Genomic DNA, 20262 nt, shown 5'->3' on the forward strand with positions numbered 1-20262 from the left:
TTGGTACAATTTGGGTACATATAGTAAAGTTTTCCTGGGTTGCAAAGTGACCAAAACAGCATTTTAATTTAATGTCTAAATTGTGTTCACTGTATATACAATGCTATTTTATTAGTTTTGTCATTTTGTTTGGGATGATGCTAAATATATATATTGTCTAAGTTTTGTAAAGAGAAAAGGTCTTTTTTAAATTAGTAATACTGAATATGATTTCACATGGTCACATGATGGCAATGCAGTGTGTGGTCACCTACAACTTCTAGCCTATTGTTCTGATGGTACAGTATCTAGTTTGTATTGCATTACTTTGAAGAAAGAGAAATGAAAGATTAATTTAATCAAAGTGTAACTCCTTTAAGGTAGACACTTTGGTGAATATAGTAAAGATATGGCTTTTCTCTTGGCTGAACATCCCCAGATTTTCAGAATGAGATGATAAGCTTTTTTTAAATAAACCATTCAAAGCTACAGACAGTATAAGGTTGCATCTCTGGAGATCCGTGTAACAATATCTTTGTGTGTTTTAGCAGCAGTAAGACTGTGAAATATTAATTTATATTCCAGGACTATAGCTGGATTCACACTGGTGTGTGAGATCTTTTCACTGAACACGGCTTAGCACCTCCCCCTTGATAACTGCTGTTACAGTCAGCTATTTAAATATCACAGGAGTTACTCCGGAGGTAGGGGCAGTGTAACATTACATTGATGACATCTCACACCCCACTGCATCATAGTGCTCTGAATCCTGCTACAATCCTGGAATGTGAATACATTTTTCATACTCCTGTTGCTTGTAGTCACACAAATAAAGATAAAGTTACACAAATCTCCTGAACTGCAAAAATTCAGATGATAATTGTTACAGATACCATAATATTAATGGAATTTCAACAACATTTTGGAATTTGGAATTTGTGTACATAATGGGGCACATTTACATACATTGCCGCTGGAGTTCATAGTGCATTGTCCGGCTATAATGCACAGTGCTGCGATTCACTAAGACTGTAAGCCCGAAGTCATGAATGTGTTGCTTCCCCGCTCAGGTATGAGAAAGTTCAATATCCTTTTAGTGGTGCATCTAAGTGCTTGGGCTTGTGACACAATGTGAAAGTTAAGTCCGACGGTATGCCCCCTAATTTGTGACGCATGGAAGCCAGTGCAGCTGCGCCACAAAAGGGGGTTGGGTATGTCACAATCCAGTGCACACTTATGAAATACCTATGCAAGCCTTTTTAAGCCCAAAAAGGGTGCACAGTCCGACTAAAGTGTGCAGTGTGACCATAGCTAAATGAGCCCCAATGTGATAAGATTTTGACCATATATATATATATATATATATATATATATATATATATGTAAGTTACTTACACTTACTTTAACTGTTACTTTTAATGATCTATCTGTTGAAAGTGAAGTTGTACTTACAAAGAGAATGGTAGGAATTGTCCATAAAATCAAAAAGCCATAATGGATCGAATATGTTCTAAGTTATTCTGATATTATATTTATCAAAGGCCATTAACACAGCAAAGTTTATACTTTACTGAAAACAAATATAAGTGTTTCTTGTTCAAGGTAACAGAACTACACAACATCAAAACTATAACACGACTGCCTCGAGAGACCAAGAAACATGCGGTAGCAATTATCTTTCATGATGAGACTTCAAAGACATTTGCCTGTGAGTCAGGTAAGCAATTACTACTATATTTGCTGTACAAGAAAACAAGTGTGTTCAAAACAATAGTTTAGAACATGATAAATTATTTTATGTATACAGTGGAACCATGTACAATTTTGAAATTTATTTTATAATGCTATATACAGTATGTAAGAGGATTAGTATATATAGCTAAATATTGTAGATAAAGTTAAATTTAACTATAATAAATTAATACCTGGGTATTGTTGTATTAACCTTTTAAATGTCACTGCCAAAGTTGGGTTATCAGGGGACAGAGATTGGTTCCCATGACGTTCTGGAGCCTTTCCAAGACTTGGAGGCTTCTCTTTTGACACTGTCTTTAACAGCTTGCCAGTGGCAGTAGTATTGCAGTATATGATGTGAGCGATCAGACCTCCTAGGGTCAAAAAACTTTTTTTTTCAAAGTTCAAAAAAATTAATAAATAAAAAAAAAATTCTGTGGTAAATATTTTAATGTTTTTAACATTAAAACTTAGTAAAACTTTTGGTACTTCTGTTACTGTTCCAACGCAAACAATAAAGAAGGGTCATTTGGAGTGCACAGTAAATGTAGTAAAAGTCCAACAGAAACAAGCACAATTGTGATTTCTTTTTAGCTTCTTGATAGATTGGGCCAGATTTATCAATACTAATGAGCAAAGTTAACACACCCCTTTGGGTGCAGAATTTTGTGTCGTGGTGGACACAGCACAAACACTTCTTAATTACATGTTCAGGCTCAAAAGATATTCTTTTATGTGCAAAGTAGGACAGAAAACTGGCACAACCAGTTTCATAGTATCATAGTATATAAGGCCAGAACAAGTTGCAAGTCCATCAAGTCCAACCTTTAAGAATTATATAAATTTATGCCCATAACCCCTGATATTTTTTCTCTCCAGAAAGGCATCCAGGCCTCTCTTGAACATGTACATAGAGTCCACCATAACTACCTCTTGCGGCAGAGAGTTCCATAGTCTTACTGCTCTTACAGTAAAAAAACCTTTGTCTATGTTGATGGTAGAATCTCCTCTCCCCTAGGCATGGAGGATGCCCCCTTATCCTGGTCACAGGCCTAGGTATAAAAAGATCTTTGGAGAGATCCTTGTACTGTCTGTTCAGGTATTTGTACATTGTAATGAGATCTCCCCTAAGTCATCTTTTTTCTAAACTGAATAATCCCAAATATTGTAATCTGTCATTGTATTCTAGTCCCCCCCCCCATTCCCCTAATAATCTTGGTTGCTCTCCTCTGCACCTGTTCCAGTTCCATCCGATCTCTCATAAACCCATGCTGACGCTGGGTTATAAGGTTATGTACAGTGAGATACTCCAGGATAGCATCTCTTACAAACCCCTCAAATATTTTCCCCACCACAGAAGTTAGACTCACAGGTCTGTAGCTTCCAGGATCACTTTTTGATCCTTTTTTGTATATTGGTACCCCATTTGCTATGCGCCAGTTCTGTGGAACATAAACAGCCCTCATTGACTCTTCAAATATTAAAAATAACGGTCTGTCTATAACAGTACATATTTCATGCAGAATCTGGGGGTTAATCTATCTTATTGGTTGCAAGGCAGCTCCGTACCTCTTCCTGGGTTACACTGTAAACATTCCAAAGAGAATTTACATCATTCCTCATCGTGTCTTCCACCAGGGGATTTTCCTGAGTAAAGACCGTCGAGAAGGCGACATTCAGTAGATTGGCCCTTTCCTCATCTCCTTCCAACATAACCCCATGTTATTCCTAAGAGGGGTCACACTCTCAGTTTTTACTTTGTTATCATTTATATACTTCAAAAATAATTTGGGATTATTTTTGCTCTCCCTGGCAATATTTATCCGTCTCTATTTTTGCGGTCTTTATCTGCTTTTTACAGGATTGATTTTTCTCTCTATAATCCTGTAATGCCTCATAACTACCTTCACGTTTTAGCACCTAAAGCGCCTTATATTTCTTGCTTATTGCTTTCCTTACAAGACTAGTTAGCCACATTGTCTTTTTCTTGTTTTTCTTATCCTTATTCTAATGTGGTTTGTGTTCTCACAGGACTTTTTTAGCATATATGAGAAAAAGTCCTACTTTGGGGAGGGTTGTCTTTGAGAACATTGTCCCAGTTTATGCCTATAAGGTCTTCCCTTAGTTGCTGAAAATTTGCCCTCCTGAAGTTTAGAGTGTTGGTTGCCCCTTCCCTAATGCTCTTAGTAAAGCGTAATACAAAATCAATGATATTATGATCACTATTACCCAGGTTCCCCCCAACCTGTATTTTTGATACCCTATCAGGTCTGTTGGTAAGGACAAGGTCCAGCAGTGCCCCCCCCCCTCTTTTTGCCTCCAGGACTAGTTGCGACAGTTAATTGTCTTTTGTTGTTGACAAGAACCTGCTACCTTTGAAGGACCTGCAGGTTTCTGCCCCTCAGTCAATATTCTAATTGAAGTTCACATGATAAGTACTTCACCATGCTTTGAAGCCACATCCATTTCACTTATCAGCATTTCCTCTGCTGCATCCATTATATTTGGAGCCTTATAACAAACCCCTAGTAATATTTATTATTCTTTTTCCCTCCCCTTATCTCCACCCATAGGGACTCCATATTTTCATTTGCGTCACCGATGTCATCTCACAGGATGGGCTTGAGGCAGGAGTTTTATAGATCTGGTACATTGTATGGAATATTAAATGGTGGTAATAGAAATAACTATTTGTAAAACAGAACAATCCCTTATGCATCTCTCTATATGGAAAAAAATAATAGTTATGACCTTTGAAAGGAGAACAGAAAAAACTGAAATGCAAAATCGGTTCAAGGGGCAAAAAAGGGACCTGCCACCAGGTTTAAAGCCTTATGAACTTCTGAAATGAAACTACCATGCAACCACTAAACTTCACTCATCTCATGGAAAATGAAGCAAGAAGAGTCATATATGTCTGGCTTTGGGAACTAAATTTTATAGGTAAATGGGTGAGATTTCACATATAATTCTAGAAAGGACCTTAGAAAGTAGTACAGTGGGGTAAAACCTGATGACAGGTCCTTATTAAGGACCAATATTCGTACACTATATTATGCTAAGGAGAAAATATAAGTTTGGTTATTGAAAACAATGTTTTGTTGTAAGGTTTATGTGCTTAAATTTAAAAAAAAATGAAATTTTTAAAGGGTATGAATGAGATATGTGTGTGTATCCAGTTTCTTGGTACTAGTTAGTGTAAACTTATTGCTGTGGAGGGCAGGATGGCCTATGTGTGGAATATGTTAACAAGCATTATTTCCCACAAACATGGCACTAAACTCATTGAGAAACAACCTGTACTCTATGTACTGTACATGTATGGTAACTTTGAAACACTTTTTAACTAACATTAGTGCTTAATCACATGCAAAAAGGTTTATACATTTATAACCTTTTATTCAGTTCCTGAAATTCCATTCATAAGATTTTATAAATCTAGAAAAAGGTCCATAAAATCAGCTTGTTATAGTTTTCACAGATATCCCCTGGAAACAAAGAGGGGGTATACAGAGAGAAAGTCGTCCCATGTGACATACAGTGAGGTACAACATCTGCCCATTACGCTGAAAGACTAAGAGACCTCTTTCAATAGCCTCAGTGAAATAGTTCCTTGTTAGCATGGTAGTACTGACACCAGCTTCTTGTTAAATAAAACAGGATCATTTGGGCCAGAAGCCAGACCAGGTAGTGTGTATGGGAATTTGTGGATCAATAAAAAAGAGCAGCCCACTGAAATATTTACACAGTGGACAGAGTGAAAAACTACAGGTATGTTTTAGCAAATAACAATAGGTAAGTCAGTCAGTCAATAAGTGAGAGATGAGCCAGTTAATGGTTTATTCGGTGTGATGTTTGGTGTAAAATCTTCTCCAGAAGAGAACAAAAATTAGCATGTCTCCTTAGATGTTATCCCTTCACCAGAGGTCACATTGGGCAGAGAGGTTCGCCTGTAACAAGGGGTCATCTGTAAGTCAAATGTCCTTAAGTAGGGGACCGCCTGTAGTTGCATTTTTCATTAAGTCCATGCAGAAACAATGTATTTAATTTAGTGATCAATGCTTTGTCCCTGGCATGCTCCATTTTCTGTGCGTCTTTCTACACCATGGGAAACATTAGTCTGATATTTTATTGAATCGTGATAATAGCTGCCATCTAATTTTGTTTCTTCTTTTTATAAAAGGTATCTAAACCACTGTACAAAACTAGCACATATACCTTTGGTGACACAGCTATTTCCTCACAATAGTTTAGTAAAGCTTTCCCTTTCATGCCTATTGTTTGAAATGCTAGGCTTTATTATCTGCCCATGAGCCCTGCAAACTAGAAACTCCTGCGGAATACATCTATACTACATACACAAATAAATAGTATTTATTTTTAACATCATTATTTGAATAGGTGATTGGAGTGGGAATATGTCAAAAGGATAATGGGTTACATATTAGTGTAAAACAGTGAGTCATAGTTTTTACTTCACATTTCAAAAAGAGCAAAGAAGAGCCTGTAATGTGCAGGAGGACAATTAATGAAAACCTTACTTTATACCAATAAACCCCACCTATGACTCTGCTGATGTTGTCAAGTAGTTTGCTATACAATAAGGCAACAATATTGGCTTTGTTTATCTATATCCATGGCATGTAAATATTACTGTATTTTAGCCAGTCTTTAAGACTATTAACAGTATTAACATATCATATTGTAGCTACCGTCTTTAAAATCACTGTGCATGGGTTGAAGCATGTGTATTACTTAAGGCTGAATGTATTACAAAATTCTCTATGAATACTAAAATATGCATTTTCTATGGACAGAATTATTTTAAACAATTGAATATTACTTATCATTCTAACAATCATCCAATGTAATTGTTAGAGTAAATGCCACTTTTATTTCTGCAGTATATTATCATTTTGTATGGTAATATTTATCTTTTCCACACCAAGTTCATGAGAATATATATTTTTCATTTTCAGTTTTTTTTTTTCAGACAATGGAATAGAATAACATTTGGAATGGCAAACACTGAATTGTTTCCCTGGTGATCCAGCAGCCTTCAAGTTAAAAATAATATTCTTGTTTTTCCTGTAGTTTGTCTTAATAATATTACTAGTTAAAACACTGTAAATGTAAAGGATGTCTTATAGTGTTTCAGTTTTAAAGAGGGTCAAAAAGACTAAAAAAAAAACTATTTTCTAACAAATCACATAATCCAAATGAAAAATGTTTGGTGTAGAGGGTACACAGATGTAGCAAGCGCAATTTGTATAGATGACATTATTCTGATTATTGTGCCATAGCTCACTAATTTCAGTCCAATAGTCTTCCCAACGACAAGATGGTAATATGATACTGAGAAGAGATCAGCTGTCAGCTAGTAATAGAATAAAACCATACTTACCTCTTGCTGCTGTCCGACTGCTGTGGTGGCACTACACCTAGTTATTGCTGTGATCCACTTTTTGTGTGTCTCCAGACACCAGGAAAAAACAGCTCAGCTAAATATTTATCATGATTGGATATCGCTGAAAAATCCCTTTGAGAAGCATTTGTAGCATTATATTGATGATTGGCATTATTTATAAAATAATTGATTTAACCCCTTTCCAAAAGTATGGGATTAAACACTGAAACTTAGATAAAGCCAAAAACCTACACTAATGACTATAAGCTGCTTTTATAAAAGATGAGTTTTTATCAGCACATATTTAGTTTTAGCTCTTCCTGTGGAGATATTAATATATAGGGCTATTTACATCATAATATAATGTGTGTATATTTTAAAAATGCCTCTTAGATTACTATGTAGAGTAATCTAATAATTCAGCAGTTCCATAATTCCACAAAGCTCATTATCTCCTATTAAAATTTTAAAATATATGGTTTATTTCTGTTTCTTTTAACTACTTGTGATCTTTGAGATGTGCTACATGGTTACAGTAAATTAATTCACCAAAAGTAATGGTCTTTATAGGGTAAATTCTGTTGACAGAAGCCAATACCTGTAATCTCTAACCTATTTCCAAACTGCTTCTGTAATGTAAATAAAATAGCCATTGTGAAAACACCCATGAAAAACAAAGGCTCTGTAAGGTTTCAGTGAAAATCATTAAATCACGGACGTAAAATAACAAAGTCCATGTGAAAGAACCCTTATTATGAGTGAGATATATCATCAGCATGTTAGGCAGTATAAATGTGTAGTCTATCATTGTAACTTTTACTTTTCAGAATATCTGCCACCTTATGCTGTTGTTAGGTGCTTGCTTTAAATTCTTTGAAATTGATTTGGTTAATTTAACTTAATAGCAAGAAAATCATTTTATAGTTATACATAATGAAAACAGAAACTACATTCTATAAATAATTCCCCCAAAAGTTATTATAACTTTTCTATATACATTGTTTTTAAAAAAAACATGTATTTATAAATACGTGAATACACACAAACAGCAGTTCTTAACCATAAACATCTGTTGTGAATTGGCTGAGATATGGACCAAAAAAACAGAAGCATTTCAATGCTTAATTGAAGTCTGTAATGTCTATCATATACTTTCAGTGTGATTGCTGCCTTGTACATCATCTGAAACAACATTGTTTACAGGCAGATGTAATACACAGCTCTTATACTTGTTCAGAAAACTAAAATGATTTTTCCATTTATAAGTAATTTAGATTAGATCTTCAGAACTTGAAGATGAACCCATTTGAGTCAGTCATCAGTATATATTTATACTATTGACATGTAGCAACGGTATACAGTATGTACAGCTGAAATCAGAAGTTTACATACACTACTTAAAAACACACATGTTTTTTCACTATCTGACATGAAATCAGAATAAATCTTTCCCATTTTAGGTCAATTATAATTACCAAAATATTTATGTTTGGCAAACGCCAGACTGATGAGAGAATTTGTTAAGGCATTTCTTTACTTCTTCTTTACAAATCTTACATGCACTTAGACTACTCTGCCTTTAAACAATTTGGAACAGCCTATACGATAATGCAGAGACATAAACCTGAAGGTTCTTCATCTGTTTAAACAATTAAACACAAGATGGGATGTCCAGTTATCATACTGCTCAGAAGGAGATGGGTTCTGTGTCCCAGAGATGAACATGCTTTCCTCTGAAATGTGCATATGAACCCAATAGCAAAAGCAAAAGTCCTTGTATAGACGCTGGCTGAAGCTGGTTAGAGTGTGTCAATACTCACAAGTTCTGTATCGACATCCTCATCCCGGGAGAGGACATTACCCCAAACAACCATATATAAGACAGATTAATGTTTACAAATGCACACAGGAAAAAAAACCTTCCTTTTTGTACACATGTCCTGTGGTTTGACAAAACTAAGATTGAACTGTTTGGCCAGAATGACCATTGTTACGTTTGGAGGAAGAAAGGAAAAGCTTTCAAGCCTGAGAACCCCATCCCAACTTTGAAACACAAGGGTGGCAGCATCATGTTGTGGGATGTGCTCCTGTACAGCTCCTACCTCCTGCTCCTTCACAGAGGTCACACCCTGATGAACTGACATCATTGGAAAGTTCAGCTTGCACATCCATGGAAACCACAACCTTGTTCAGGAGACCATTTAAATTAATTTGTATATGTGCTATCCATTTAATTAACAGATAGCACACATGCTACATATGTGTACATTTAGCCTTATTTTGTGGAATTGTGACATCCCAAGTCTTTTGGTATATCAAACAGATATCCTTAAACTATACTGTACACTCGTGTCCCTATTACTATTAAATGCATAGAGAAGAACATGAGATCTCTGCAGCATAATCTGTGCTAATTGTTCTTAAAGTTGCAGAAAAATTAAGCATTTAAGGTACAATAATTGGAGTGTAACATTGTTTATTTAGCTGTGTCATGAGCCAAAGACCCCCTATACAAGCCCATTGTTTTTGGACATTTGTTAGTAGCATTTGTGTACATACTTTATAAAGCATGAAATCCTTCCCAGCATTGAGCACAGTTTTTGGCAGTGTTGTAGATACAGTATATTAAAGAAAATCTCTGGTGTTCAAGATTAAGTGTAGTTAGATATGTCTCTTGAAGACTTCAAAGATATAATCATTAAGAGCTACAGCTTCTTTCCAGCAGAGTGGTTTTTGAAAGTACCATTAAGTTCTTTGGCATTCATTGTTGATATATTTAGTACCACAATAAAACCTTAGGAAAAATGAGTATAGCATGGTATCTCATTGAAAGGTTATTAACCCTTTTCTGCACATTGACGTATCTATACGTCACAGCATTGAAGTAACTTGAGCCCCTTGGTGTAAAGATATGTTTCGATACTTTCACATGAGCTTAGGGTCTAAGGCTGAGCAATAACCTGATAGCGATTGACGTTTGGGTATTTTTTCAGTTTTTATATTGCTAACTCCACATACAGTACATATATTATATTTTTTCAGGACAAATGAGACTTGTGTTTTATGCATCTAGATGATGCATACCACAATACATTTTTTTTACTATTGAAGGAAAAAGTGGTATAAAAACATTGGGTTGTAAACCATTCCCTTATATGTGCACTGTGCAAATCAATGGTATATGTATAATTGATTTGCTAGTTTGTCTCAGAACAAGATGTGAAATGGAGCACATCATGGATTTTTTCCTATTGCCATACTGCCAACTTTAGAAAACACCTTCAATGTAAGCAATTTTTACAAATTTGGTCTTTTTGAATTTTGTATATTTTTGAGGAATTAAATGAAATTTGGAGAAAAAAAAAATAAAATTCTGTTTTTCCCAAAAAGATTTGGACTCTTGGGTATGTGCTCTTGGTAAAAAAAAATCTTTTACCATACTTCTGCTGTTTTTAGGGATGCCTTATGTGTGCTTCTTACCTATTGTTTTGGCTCAGTGCACAATTTGAAAATACTGGAGCACATTCTGGATTTTGGAGGATTTTCCTATTGCTGGGTTTCTGGCACCTCACTGCCATTTCATATTTTGCAGTGCAACAAGGATTAGAGAGACCCTCAAGGTGACTAATCTGAAAATGGTCCATACACAAAGTGTTTATTTATGGAATTGTGCTATCCTAGGGCTACAGTATCTGACCTATAGTTTGAGTGTCATCAGAGTTGTGTCTGATATTCACATCTGATCTCATGCATAACAAAATGGAAAGCCGTTTTTTTCATGCAGGTATTGAATTTAAATTGTTAGGCTTTACACACATATAGATGTACAATTACTACTGAAAGACATTTTCTAAAGTTTACATATGTATAAAACACAAACAAATCAATCTGGTCTCCGATGCAGTTTTATGCTGCTATTTTGCTGCGACACAGGGAAGTTCTTATAATTTGAATTTTGCACTGGAATATGCAGCAGTTAAATGACATCGTGTGGATCATAAATCCATAATTTGTTTCCACAGTGTGTTTATAGGATTTGAATAATTCACATACACTATATTGCTATTGTATTAGGATTAAAAACCAAAACCTCCTACTACACAACTTGCAGTCTTACAAACAATTTTAATCTGTTTCTTGTGAAATATTCTCACTGATTTGTTGCTTTATGGTGAAGGCTATATGATGTGAAAAATTTGTTGAAAAAAAAAGAGAAATAAGAATATAGAAAGTGTGTGCCATGTTTTCCGATTGGATACAGTTTGGATTGAGAATCCCACATTGAGCACCACCATTAGAAAAGACTGTGCGGTTTCTATTGTCTTGGATATCGAGGTTAATCTGTGAATCATGGACCATACAGTGTTTCACACACACCGATCCCTGAGCATGGACAGAACACCAAAAATTACAGTTTTATCTGATGCCATTTTATACGAGTCCCTGCTTATCCTGGTAACAGCAGCAACAAACTGTAGCAATGATTACAGTTTGGCACTCCTGTTTTGCGCGGATGCAGAGACTACTTGCATCATTTTTAACTATGATGCATGGAGTTCCGTCATGCTGTTTTTACAAACTTTTTAAAAATGATATTTACTTTACTAATTCATAACTGTGACACGAAGTCACATGGATCATTTTCCAAGAGACCACTTTGGATAGTCTTTGGGGTAGAATTTATATGATACCAGAAATTGAAACTTTTTAATTATTAATAATTAGTAAGGTATCACAATTCTCAATACCAAAAAAATACTTTGCCATGTAAAAACATTTTTTATGTATCTGAACACCTTAGCAGAGGGACAGCTGGGCTTATTCCAGTGGTATGTGTAAAATACAGTGAGTGGCCAAGGGCGTACGAAGAGAGTTGGCCTAGAGCAGTGATGGCGAACCTTTTAGAGACTGAGTGCCCACAATACAACCAAAACCCACTTATTTATCCCAAAGTGCCAACATTTAAGTGCAATTTATGCAGTAACTTCTTGCTCCCTTCTCTGTCATAGCTTTCAAATGTATCAGAATCCTAAGAACACCAATAAAGTAGAAATAAAGGGTGAGAAATTCAGGTTCCCCTGAATAGGAAGAATTTTCAGGCCCTGAGCCAAAGCTACAATGATAATCCATATCTATTCACACCTTCCCATTCCTCCTGTAGTCACAGGCAGCACTGTTGTTTTAAGATAACACTGAGTGCAGAAAGTCCTGGGCTGTCTGGGAGTCCATGAAGATACCTTGTGTCCACTTTGGAGATGGCCCGGGTGCCCACAGAGAGGGCTCCGAGTGCCACCACTGGCACCTGTGCTATAGGTTCGCCATCACTGGCCTAGAGTGACCATTGGTTGTTGAAACATGAGATAGAGTTACCTCATTAAGCTAGGGATTTTTTAAAGGCATATGTAGAGTTTACCATTTGCTTCAGAGATTTGTGTCCAGTGTGGAGATCAGCAGTGCCTAGCCAGGATTAGTTTATTAGAATGTAGAATATATGAAATTATAATTCTTTGAGTTTTAGGGAAGGAGTTAAGACCTACAAATAGAGGAGCCAGTTGAGGAGAGAGTTCTATACTGGATGAGCTTTTTTGCTTCTTTCCAGAGGGCAAGAATACAAACTCTTTTCCAGAGGTTGTGTAGCAGAGATCCTCTACATCTGCATCCCCTCCAGCACAATGGAGAGGATGAGGGGTATATCAGATGTAGTCGCAAGGTATAGTAACATCTTGGAATAGTTCTTAGAGCAGCTTCTTGGAGGGGTGTAAAAGTTGGAGTAAATGTGTCAAAGTGCTGTGAGCCACTTAGATTCTGCCACTTAGATTCACTTGTTCTATACAAAAACAGAGGTTGTTAGTTGTAATGAAATTTTGTTGTAAAGGAACGATATGCCCCTATGTTTGTGGGTGTGGTTTCTCAGAAAGGAGTATAGAGTCAAACTGATTGAGGGTGGGTTATTTGGTAAGGAGAGTTTGATTGTTGAAGAGCTTAGATCAGTGAAGGCTTAGCAATGACATGAGATGACACACCGAGATGTTTATGTTGACCCACAGCAAGCCCACAGAATCGGTAGATGGGGCACCTCTCTTGCTTAGAGGACTTCTTACATCTGTTACTGAAGACATGTATTTAAACAGTGAAGCTAGAGTTCCCAGACAGCTGGGAGCACCGGAACTGAGTCCCACAGTTGCCCAGTCAGCCGCAGATGACAGGTCCAATGTCCATTCTGGCGACTGCAGGATTGATAGAGGAGTCATTTAAACCATGTGTGCTCCTTACAGATTGGACATTATCTTAAAGCTACCAAAATCCTGTCTTGCCAACAGTGTACCCCAAATAGTTAGCTCTCATCAATAATTAGGGAAAGAAATGTTATTGTTATTAGAGCTACAAATATCACAAAATTATGGATTTTTCTAGAAGTGACAACCACCCGGGTTTTTTTTACAAATTTAGACAAACACTGAGCGCAAAAGGTTATCACTGGTATAGGTAGAAACAATGTTCTGCATCTGGAAAGAACTTTTTGCATCTAAGAGGTCTTGTATGCTACTTATCCCATTTTCTTATCAAGTAGTTAATGGATGAGAGGTGTAGTTTTAGAAACTCAATTGAAATTATGCATTATTTATTATTTTGCCTAGAGGGGTTAAGGACAGTAGTTTCTTCAATAATTTTTCGGATTTTGAAACTGTGGTTAAGAAGGTTGGGATGGCAATTCCATATAGGAGGTTAAGGTTCATCGGTAATTGGTTTTCCCCATGCATCAGTATAATTTTTTATATAATACCAATTTATATGCTGTTATATGCTGCTAGTTTGGGCCATTTTTGGATCTTTACAGATGCAGTAACATAAAAAAGAATATATACACAGTGGTGGAGTAGAAATTCAGTTCATTAAAACATAGCTGAATAATAAATTTCTCTGGTCATTACAATATTGCTGAACTGGGTATTACTTTAGTGGTGAAGCACATCAGCTGCTTGATAATATGTTCTTTTAATGAATCCTTCATAATATGCTTCCAGACAGCACTGTACAAATGTATTCTACTGTAGAGAGTCCATTGCTATACCCCAGCAGAGACAAATGTATAATTAAAGGAATAGCAAGATAAATGTTTTTAATTATGTAAAATGATGGGAAGTCACCGCTGTGCTGTTGTGTTTAATTTGTATTATGAAGAATTACTCAAAACTGAATTTATAAGGAGAGATCACACTGCAAAAAATGTAATTTATACTCTGTTGTGACCCACACGGGAAAAATATGATCATGCATTTAGTGATATATGAGTTTAGATTGATTTTCCATTAAATATTAATAACACAAAATTCTGAAATGATCTTCAGTCATTGTAATATGTTTTCATCTTAGAGGCAGCAAAACTATATTCCACTAAATTGGTTAAACACTATTTATTCTTATTTATTTAGTATCGGACGTTACTCATTTCTACAAAATGTTAGGTAATTATTGACAGTTTTATCTCCGGTGCATGCCCATTTTCCTGTACAAATACTGTATAGGAGTAATAAGCGCTAGGCCTTGAAAGTAATGATAAACTTTCACAAAATTGTTCATGCTATAAAGTTAATCCTCATCATTAGAGTGTATTTTGCAATCACAATTTGTGTCAATTTAATGATTTTTTAAAAGATTTTTTTTGTGATAAATGTTACATTAATCTTCTAGCGCATTGGTATAAATATAACATTTGGCATTGCATAAAATCATGGTTGGCTGAAACTCTTAAAGAATTGATGTATTGTATGCCAGGTATCTCTACCTAAGCCACCGTCACATTTAATGGACTGAGAAGTTAAACATATTTGCTATATCTTGCACCAGGACCTATGGCACAGGCCATAGGAGAATTATATGCCAGGCCACAATTATGCACCCAAAATAGCAAGAGACTGGTGTATTTGGCGCATCATCCACCAATAGAGGGAGTGAGACCAGTGTTGATAAATCCCCCCCTATTGTGCTTATTAAACATAGAAGAAATATACCTTTAAAGTAGTATACTCTCTGCAGAAAAAGCATCTGACCAATGCATTAACCAATCCAACCTATTGTGGACAATTGGCACAATGGCGCATGTTTTCTATTAAAAATGTGACTTGTGCCACAAATATCACTTTACTTTAGACACTTAGTGAGATTTTCTGCTCCTTGCCCAACAACAAGGCCAATCCATTGAGAAATAAGCATGGCATAAAATTTCTAATTATAAGATTGCCTTTTATAAAACTTAGAACAAGTAAATCTGCCACTTTATTTTTCAAACTTTAGTTTTTATAACTAAACAACGAATGTTCAAAATCTTTGACATAGTATTTAAAAAAAAGCGAGGAACTAAAAAAAAATTAAATTAATTCTTCCTTGATGTTTTGTGTAAACAATGCAAAGTACTAAAGAAAACATATGTTTATTGGATAACTAGAAAAATTCTATTTGCAATCTTTTAGGTCTCACAAGCCCCTTCATCAGACAGTGTTACAAATTAAAGAAAAACACAAGATTTAAGAGGTGTTTCCCTTAGATAATTAGGACATTTGGTGATACAGCAGTAAAATAAAGCTGGGGCAATAAAACTGAAGTTTTTGTTACACAAAGAAAGCCAATAGGGGGATGGCCGAGGATCCCAGGGGCCTTGAGCACTGCTTCTTCTGCGCAGTGCGTGACTATGCCACCTCTACACCATCAGAGTACGGGGCGTTCCCGTCCATGCCTGTGTTCTTTTGCAAAACCAGTAAACAAAAGTCTGATCTGGCATAGTTTTACTCACCTGGTGCGCAGCCCACCAGGTACATCAAGAGGTCTAAGCCTAGGCCTAGGATGTTTAGTTTTAGGACCTTTAAATCTTTCATACTGCGGCCTGGCCTAGAGAAATGCTTTCCAACAGGTGTCTCCATCTTCTTGTCTATGCTTTGGATGTGTGCTGTTTTGCTTTGAAATATTTTTGTTGAGTTTTTCCAATGTAGATATTATTATTGAAGCAACTTGAAGACCTGAATTGCCCTCTCAATATAATGGCATTGCCATGCCAAGAAAAGATTCCTCAACGTTTGTGAGATTTTTTTTTTTCAAAATTGCTGAAGTGTAAAAAAAAAATCTAACTCCTGTTAGCATAGCAGTCAAATATCTAGATGAGTAAAGCATTCAGTAAATATAGCTATTGGAAGCAACAGTATTTACATTTCATAGAATGGCACATTAGGAGATATCCACTTTTGTATCTGTAAAATCTGCTTGGTTTGGGGTGCCAGTTATAGGGGATTTATTAAGGGTACAATACAGGGGAATACACATAGAGGGTAAACTAACTAAGGGACAGAGAGATGGTGGGGAGGAAGTGCTCTCTAAAGATCTGTATACCATCTTATATACATACACATGTAGCTCACACACTTTGCCCATCATCCCACCTCCACCACTGTCTTGGCCAATCCAATGATGAGGTAGAGTCAATATATTCTTATCACACAAACTTACAGGACAAGTAACTTGAGTCTTTGTTTCCCACAAGATCTGCGAGAATCCCCAGGGAGCGATGACATGCAGCTGTCCTCAATGTTGTCAGGCCTTAGACCCTCCAGGAATAATAGCACAGTCCATTGTAATCACATGCAGGCTGTTTCCACAATCTTTATTAGGGGCAATGTAGACATTTATGGCTTAGTTCTTCCTCTGTCCACAAAGACCCTTACACTGTCTCAAGCCACATCAGGTTATATTTCCAACAGTATCAAAAGATTTTTCTAATAATTTCTAATGAGACCTAATGCTAGTGCGGCTGCAGTGTGTACAGATGCGGTGTGTCACAGATCCTGCTGCAATCCTCTCTTTTAAAACAGTGTATGCACAGTGCTGCGGTGCAACAGTTGGCAGTGCCGCTGATGTCCTCCGTGATCTAACCTTGAGGAGGTGATAACCGAGGACTTTTCTGGCATACAACCTGTTCCCACCACAGATTGTGGTGGGACCTTGTCAAATCACAGAAGGGTATTAACAACCTAAAAGGGGACCCCTACCTGTGTCTACATCCACAGTTGCTATCTTACAACTGACGTAACCAGGATAAAGTATGGCAACACATATAATGCCATACTAGTTATTTCACTTATTAGTGTGAAATCACATGTATGATTTTAGATCATACTTAATAAAAGTTATATTTTATTATTTTACTACTCTCACAACTTTTTTTGTTTCCAATCCCTTTGTATAAATAGGCTATATACTACAAGGGCTGACAGGCTATATACTACTAGGGCTGGCAGGATATATACTATAGTTGCTGGCAGGCTATATAATACAGGGGCTGGCAGGCTATATACTATAGGGCAGTGGTGGCGAACCTACGGCACTGGTGCCAGAGATGGCACTCTGAGGCATTTCTGTGGGCACACGGGCTGTCTCCCAGGCAAACAGAGTTTGCCAGACATGGCATCTTCCTGCAGTCTCAGGCAGTCCAAGTAGTGCCCTGCTATTTTAAAGTGACCCATCCTGTGCTGCATGGTCCTGTCCGAAGAATAAAAAGGCTCAAAGATTCTGGTAGCAATAAGTTTGTTTCTGCCTAAATTGCTGTGTTGGCACTTGGGGAAAAGCTAATGGGCCCATTGGGCACTCGATCTCTGAAAGGTTCGCCATCACTGCTATAGGGGCTGGCAGGCTATATAATACAGGGGCTGGCAGGCTATATACTGGAGGGGGGCTGATAGTTATATACTCGGGGGGATGGCAGGCTATATACTGGGGGTCTGTGACAAATGCATTTTCCTATTGACGCGAGTCAATAGGTTTTCCCAGTTTTTTGTGTTAAAATTAGGTGTCTTGGCTTATACGCAAGTATATACGGTAATATTTGCAATTGTAACATCTAAAAATCCACGTATCTAAGTATCTGTGTGCCAAAAAATATGCAAAAGCATCAGGTTTAACTCTGGTGGATTTCTAGAAGGCTTTGTTTCAGGATCATGCAGAAAATTCAGCATGTTGGGTGAGATAGAAAACTTACTATAACTCTAGAAATCTCTAATTTCCTATGTGTTTGCATTCGTATTATTGGGCCAAACTAATTTTAATTCTCCAGAGACTCGATGACATGCAGAAGATAGACATTAATAGACTGTATACAGTGGGAAGCTATGTAAAATGAATCATGGACACGAGACCTAAATGTTTACTTGAAACTGGAAACCTTATTTAACTGGCATCCTCTAATTTGAGAAGTCCCACACAATATAAATGATGCATGGGTGTGAACAACACTATTGAATTAATATATACATTACAGATATTTTAAACTGGTATCAAGTCTGCAGTGTCTCTAAACTGAAAAAATGCATTTTGTTAATCTTTGTCCTTTTTTTCTTTTAAATGTTGAATAGGATTGGCAAATGATAGAATGTGTTCTCTGCTTTAGTTAATATGATATTTAAATCAAACTTTAAAGTATGAATGTTATTTTTAGCTGGTGTCATGTTCCAATAGCCTAGGCTATGCTGATTTCAAAATGTCTTTGTCAGGGTTCTGAATCATTTCAGTGCTTTATAAAATTTTATTTCACAAAACCTGGCACTCTGTTAGCATGTGTGATAAGTCCCAGGGGGTGTGGAGGCTGGGCCTTAAACCAATTCATGCATTCTTCCTCTGCTCCCACTCCTGCCTGGTCCATGCACATGACAGGAAGTGGGGAGGGGGCTGTAGGAGAGGAGACTGACAGAGGCACACCCAGGCTACCCCCTGGACTCACCATCCGCTGCTGGTGACGGGTTTGCTTTAATATCTATAATCTTGACTGATAAATGCAGCTAGACTGATGGTTTAAAAATTAAATAATATTTTCCAAACAATTCAATTCATCAAGTTTCAACCAAGCCGACATAGTTTTTCTCCTTGAATATGAAATTTACTTGGTTTTATATGGCAATGATTTAGTTTGTTCCAGTAGATGCCTTTTTTGCCCTTATGTTTTTTTTTTTTGTTTCTATACATTTAATATCTCTATATTTTCATCTACATACACTATCAATAGGCTCTACATTTAAATCTATGTGGATGTGCCCTTCCTCCCTTTTCCTTTTGGCTAGATACGTAATATGAATCACAAATTAAGCAGACATTTATGATTTCATTACCAGTTGACACAAAGGTAAATGGTGACAAGTATATTTGGGGGCCACAGTGGTAGGATTGGGGCATGAATGACAAAAATGTTTCGAATTTGTAGCACACTTAAAAAAATGTCACAACATACTCAATGCCATAATATGCACAACACTAATCCCATTCTCCTTATATTGTGCTCTTCTTATTTTCAGGAAAAAGCTAACAATAAAAGCTCCAAATATATGTTTATAATCTGTAAATTACTTGTACTAGAAACTAGAAGAACAAAGTTCTTGTGCTGTAGGTACTTAGTGGCATTCATACGGTATTTGCATCTGTAAATGATGTAATTAATCACATTAGACAGCTCTGGCTCTATGTTTAAATGGAAAGGGCTGCAGTCTCAAAATACATCTGTTTACAAGAACAGATTAATTTTATTTTGTTCAAAAATTGAACAGAATGTTATGCTTTCTAGTCACAAACAAGTCTTTCAATTAAATAAGCTGTCACAAACCAATACCTGAGGGCCCTGTATTCTCAAAGCCAGATCAGAACCAGTCCATTAATTTAGTGAAATGTTTAATTTTGGTTTATATATTTTATGCTTCAGTTGTGTGCAGTTTTCTTGGTTTACAATCAATGCGAGAGAAGAGTAATTTAGTATCATTACCAGATCAATCACATTTTGAAAGCTGTAGGCTTATCAAGATTCTGCACTCTCTATAAAAACTAAACAACTTTCACAGGAAAAAGTAGATACTTTATGAGGATTGCAGGACATTCTTGAATGTAAAGAGGGGTAAATCTGTGGGCAACATTTCAACAACTGTGTTACAATTTTTACTAAATTTTTAAGTTTTTTAGTAACACTGGCATGTAGTGCTGGGTGTGTTGGTCATTAAGACTGGCCCAAAAGTTTATACTTTGGTCCCAAAGTTTTTATTTTTTTCAAAATGAATTTTGATAATCATTTTGGCACAACCTGATAGAAAATCCTAGGTTGTTAGGAATAGAACAGATAA

At 36.3% G+C, this 20262-nt stretch overlaps 1 protein-coding gene across 2 annotated transcripts in view; it reads left to right on the top strand.

The window, feature by feature from the left end:
* The window catches only part of DOK6 (docking protein 6), a 329352-nt gene that overhangs the window by 124687 nt on the left and 184403 nt on the right, over window positions 1-20262 (top strand). For both annotated transcript variants that reach the window (XM_072152306.1, XM_072152307.1), the window contains exon 3: window positions 1582-1696. In XM_072152306.1, coding sequence (XP_072008407.1) covers window positions 1582-1696 — 115 coding nt within the window. The remainder of the gene's footprint in view (window positions 1-1581; window positions 1697-20262) is intronic.

Source organism: Engystomops pustulosus, chromosome 5 (assembly GCF_040894005.1).
Source record: "Engystomops pustulosus chromosome 5, aEngPut4.maternal, whole genome shotgun sequence".
NCBI lineage: Eukaryota > Metazoa > Chordata > Amphibia > Anura > Leptodactylidae > Engystomops > Engystomops pustulosus.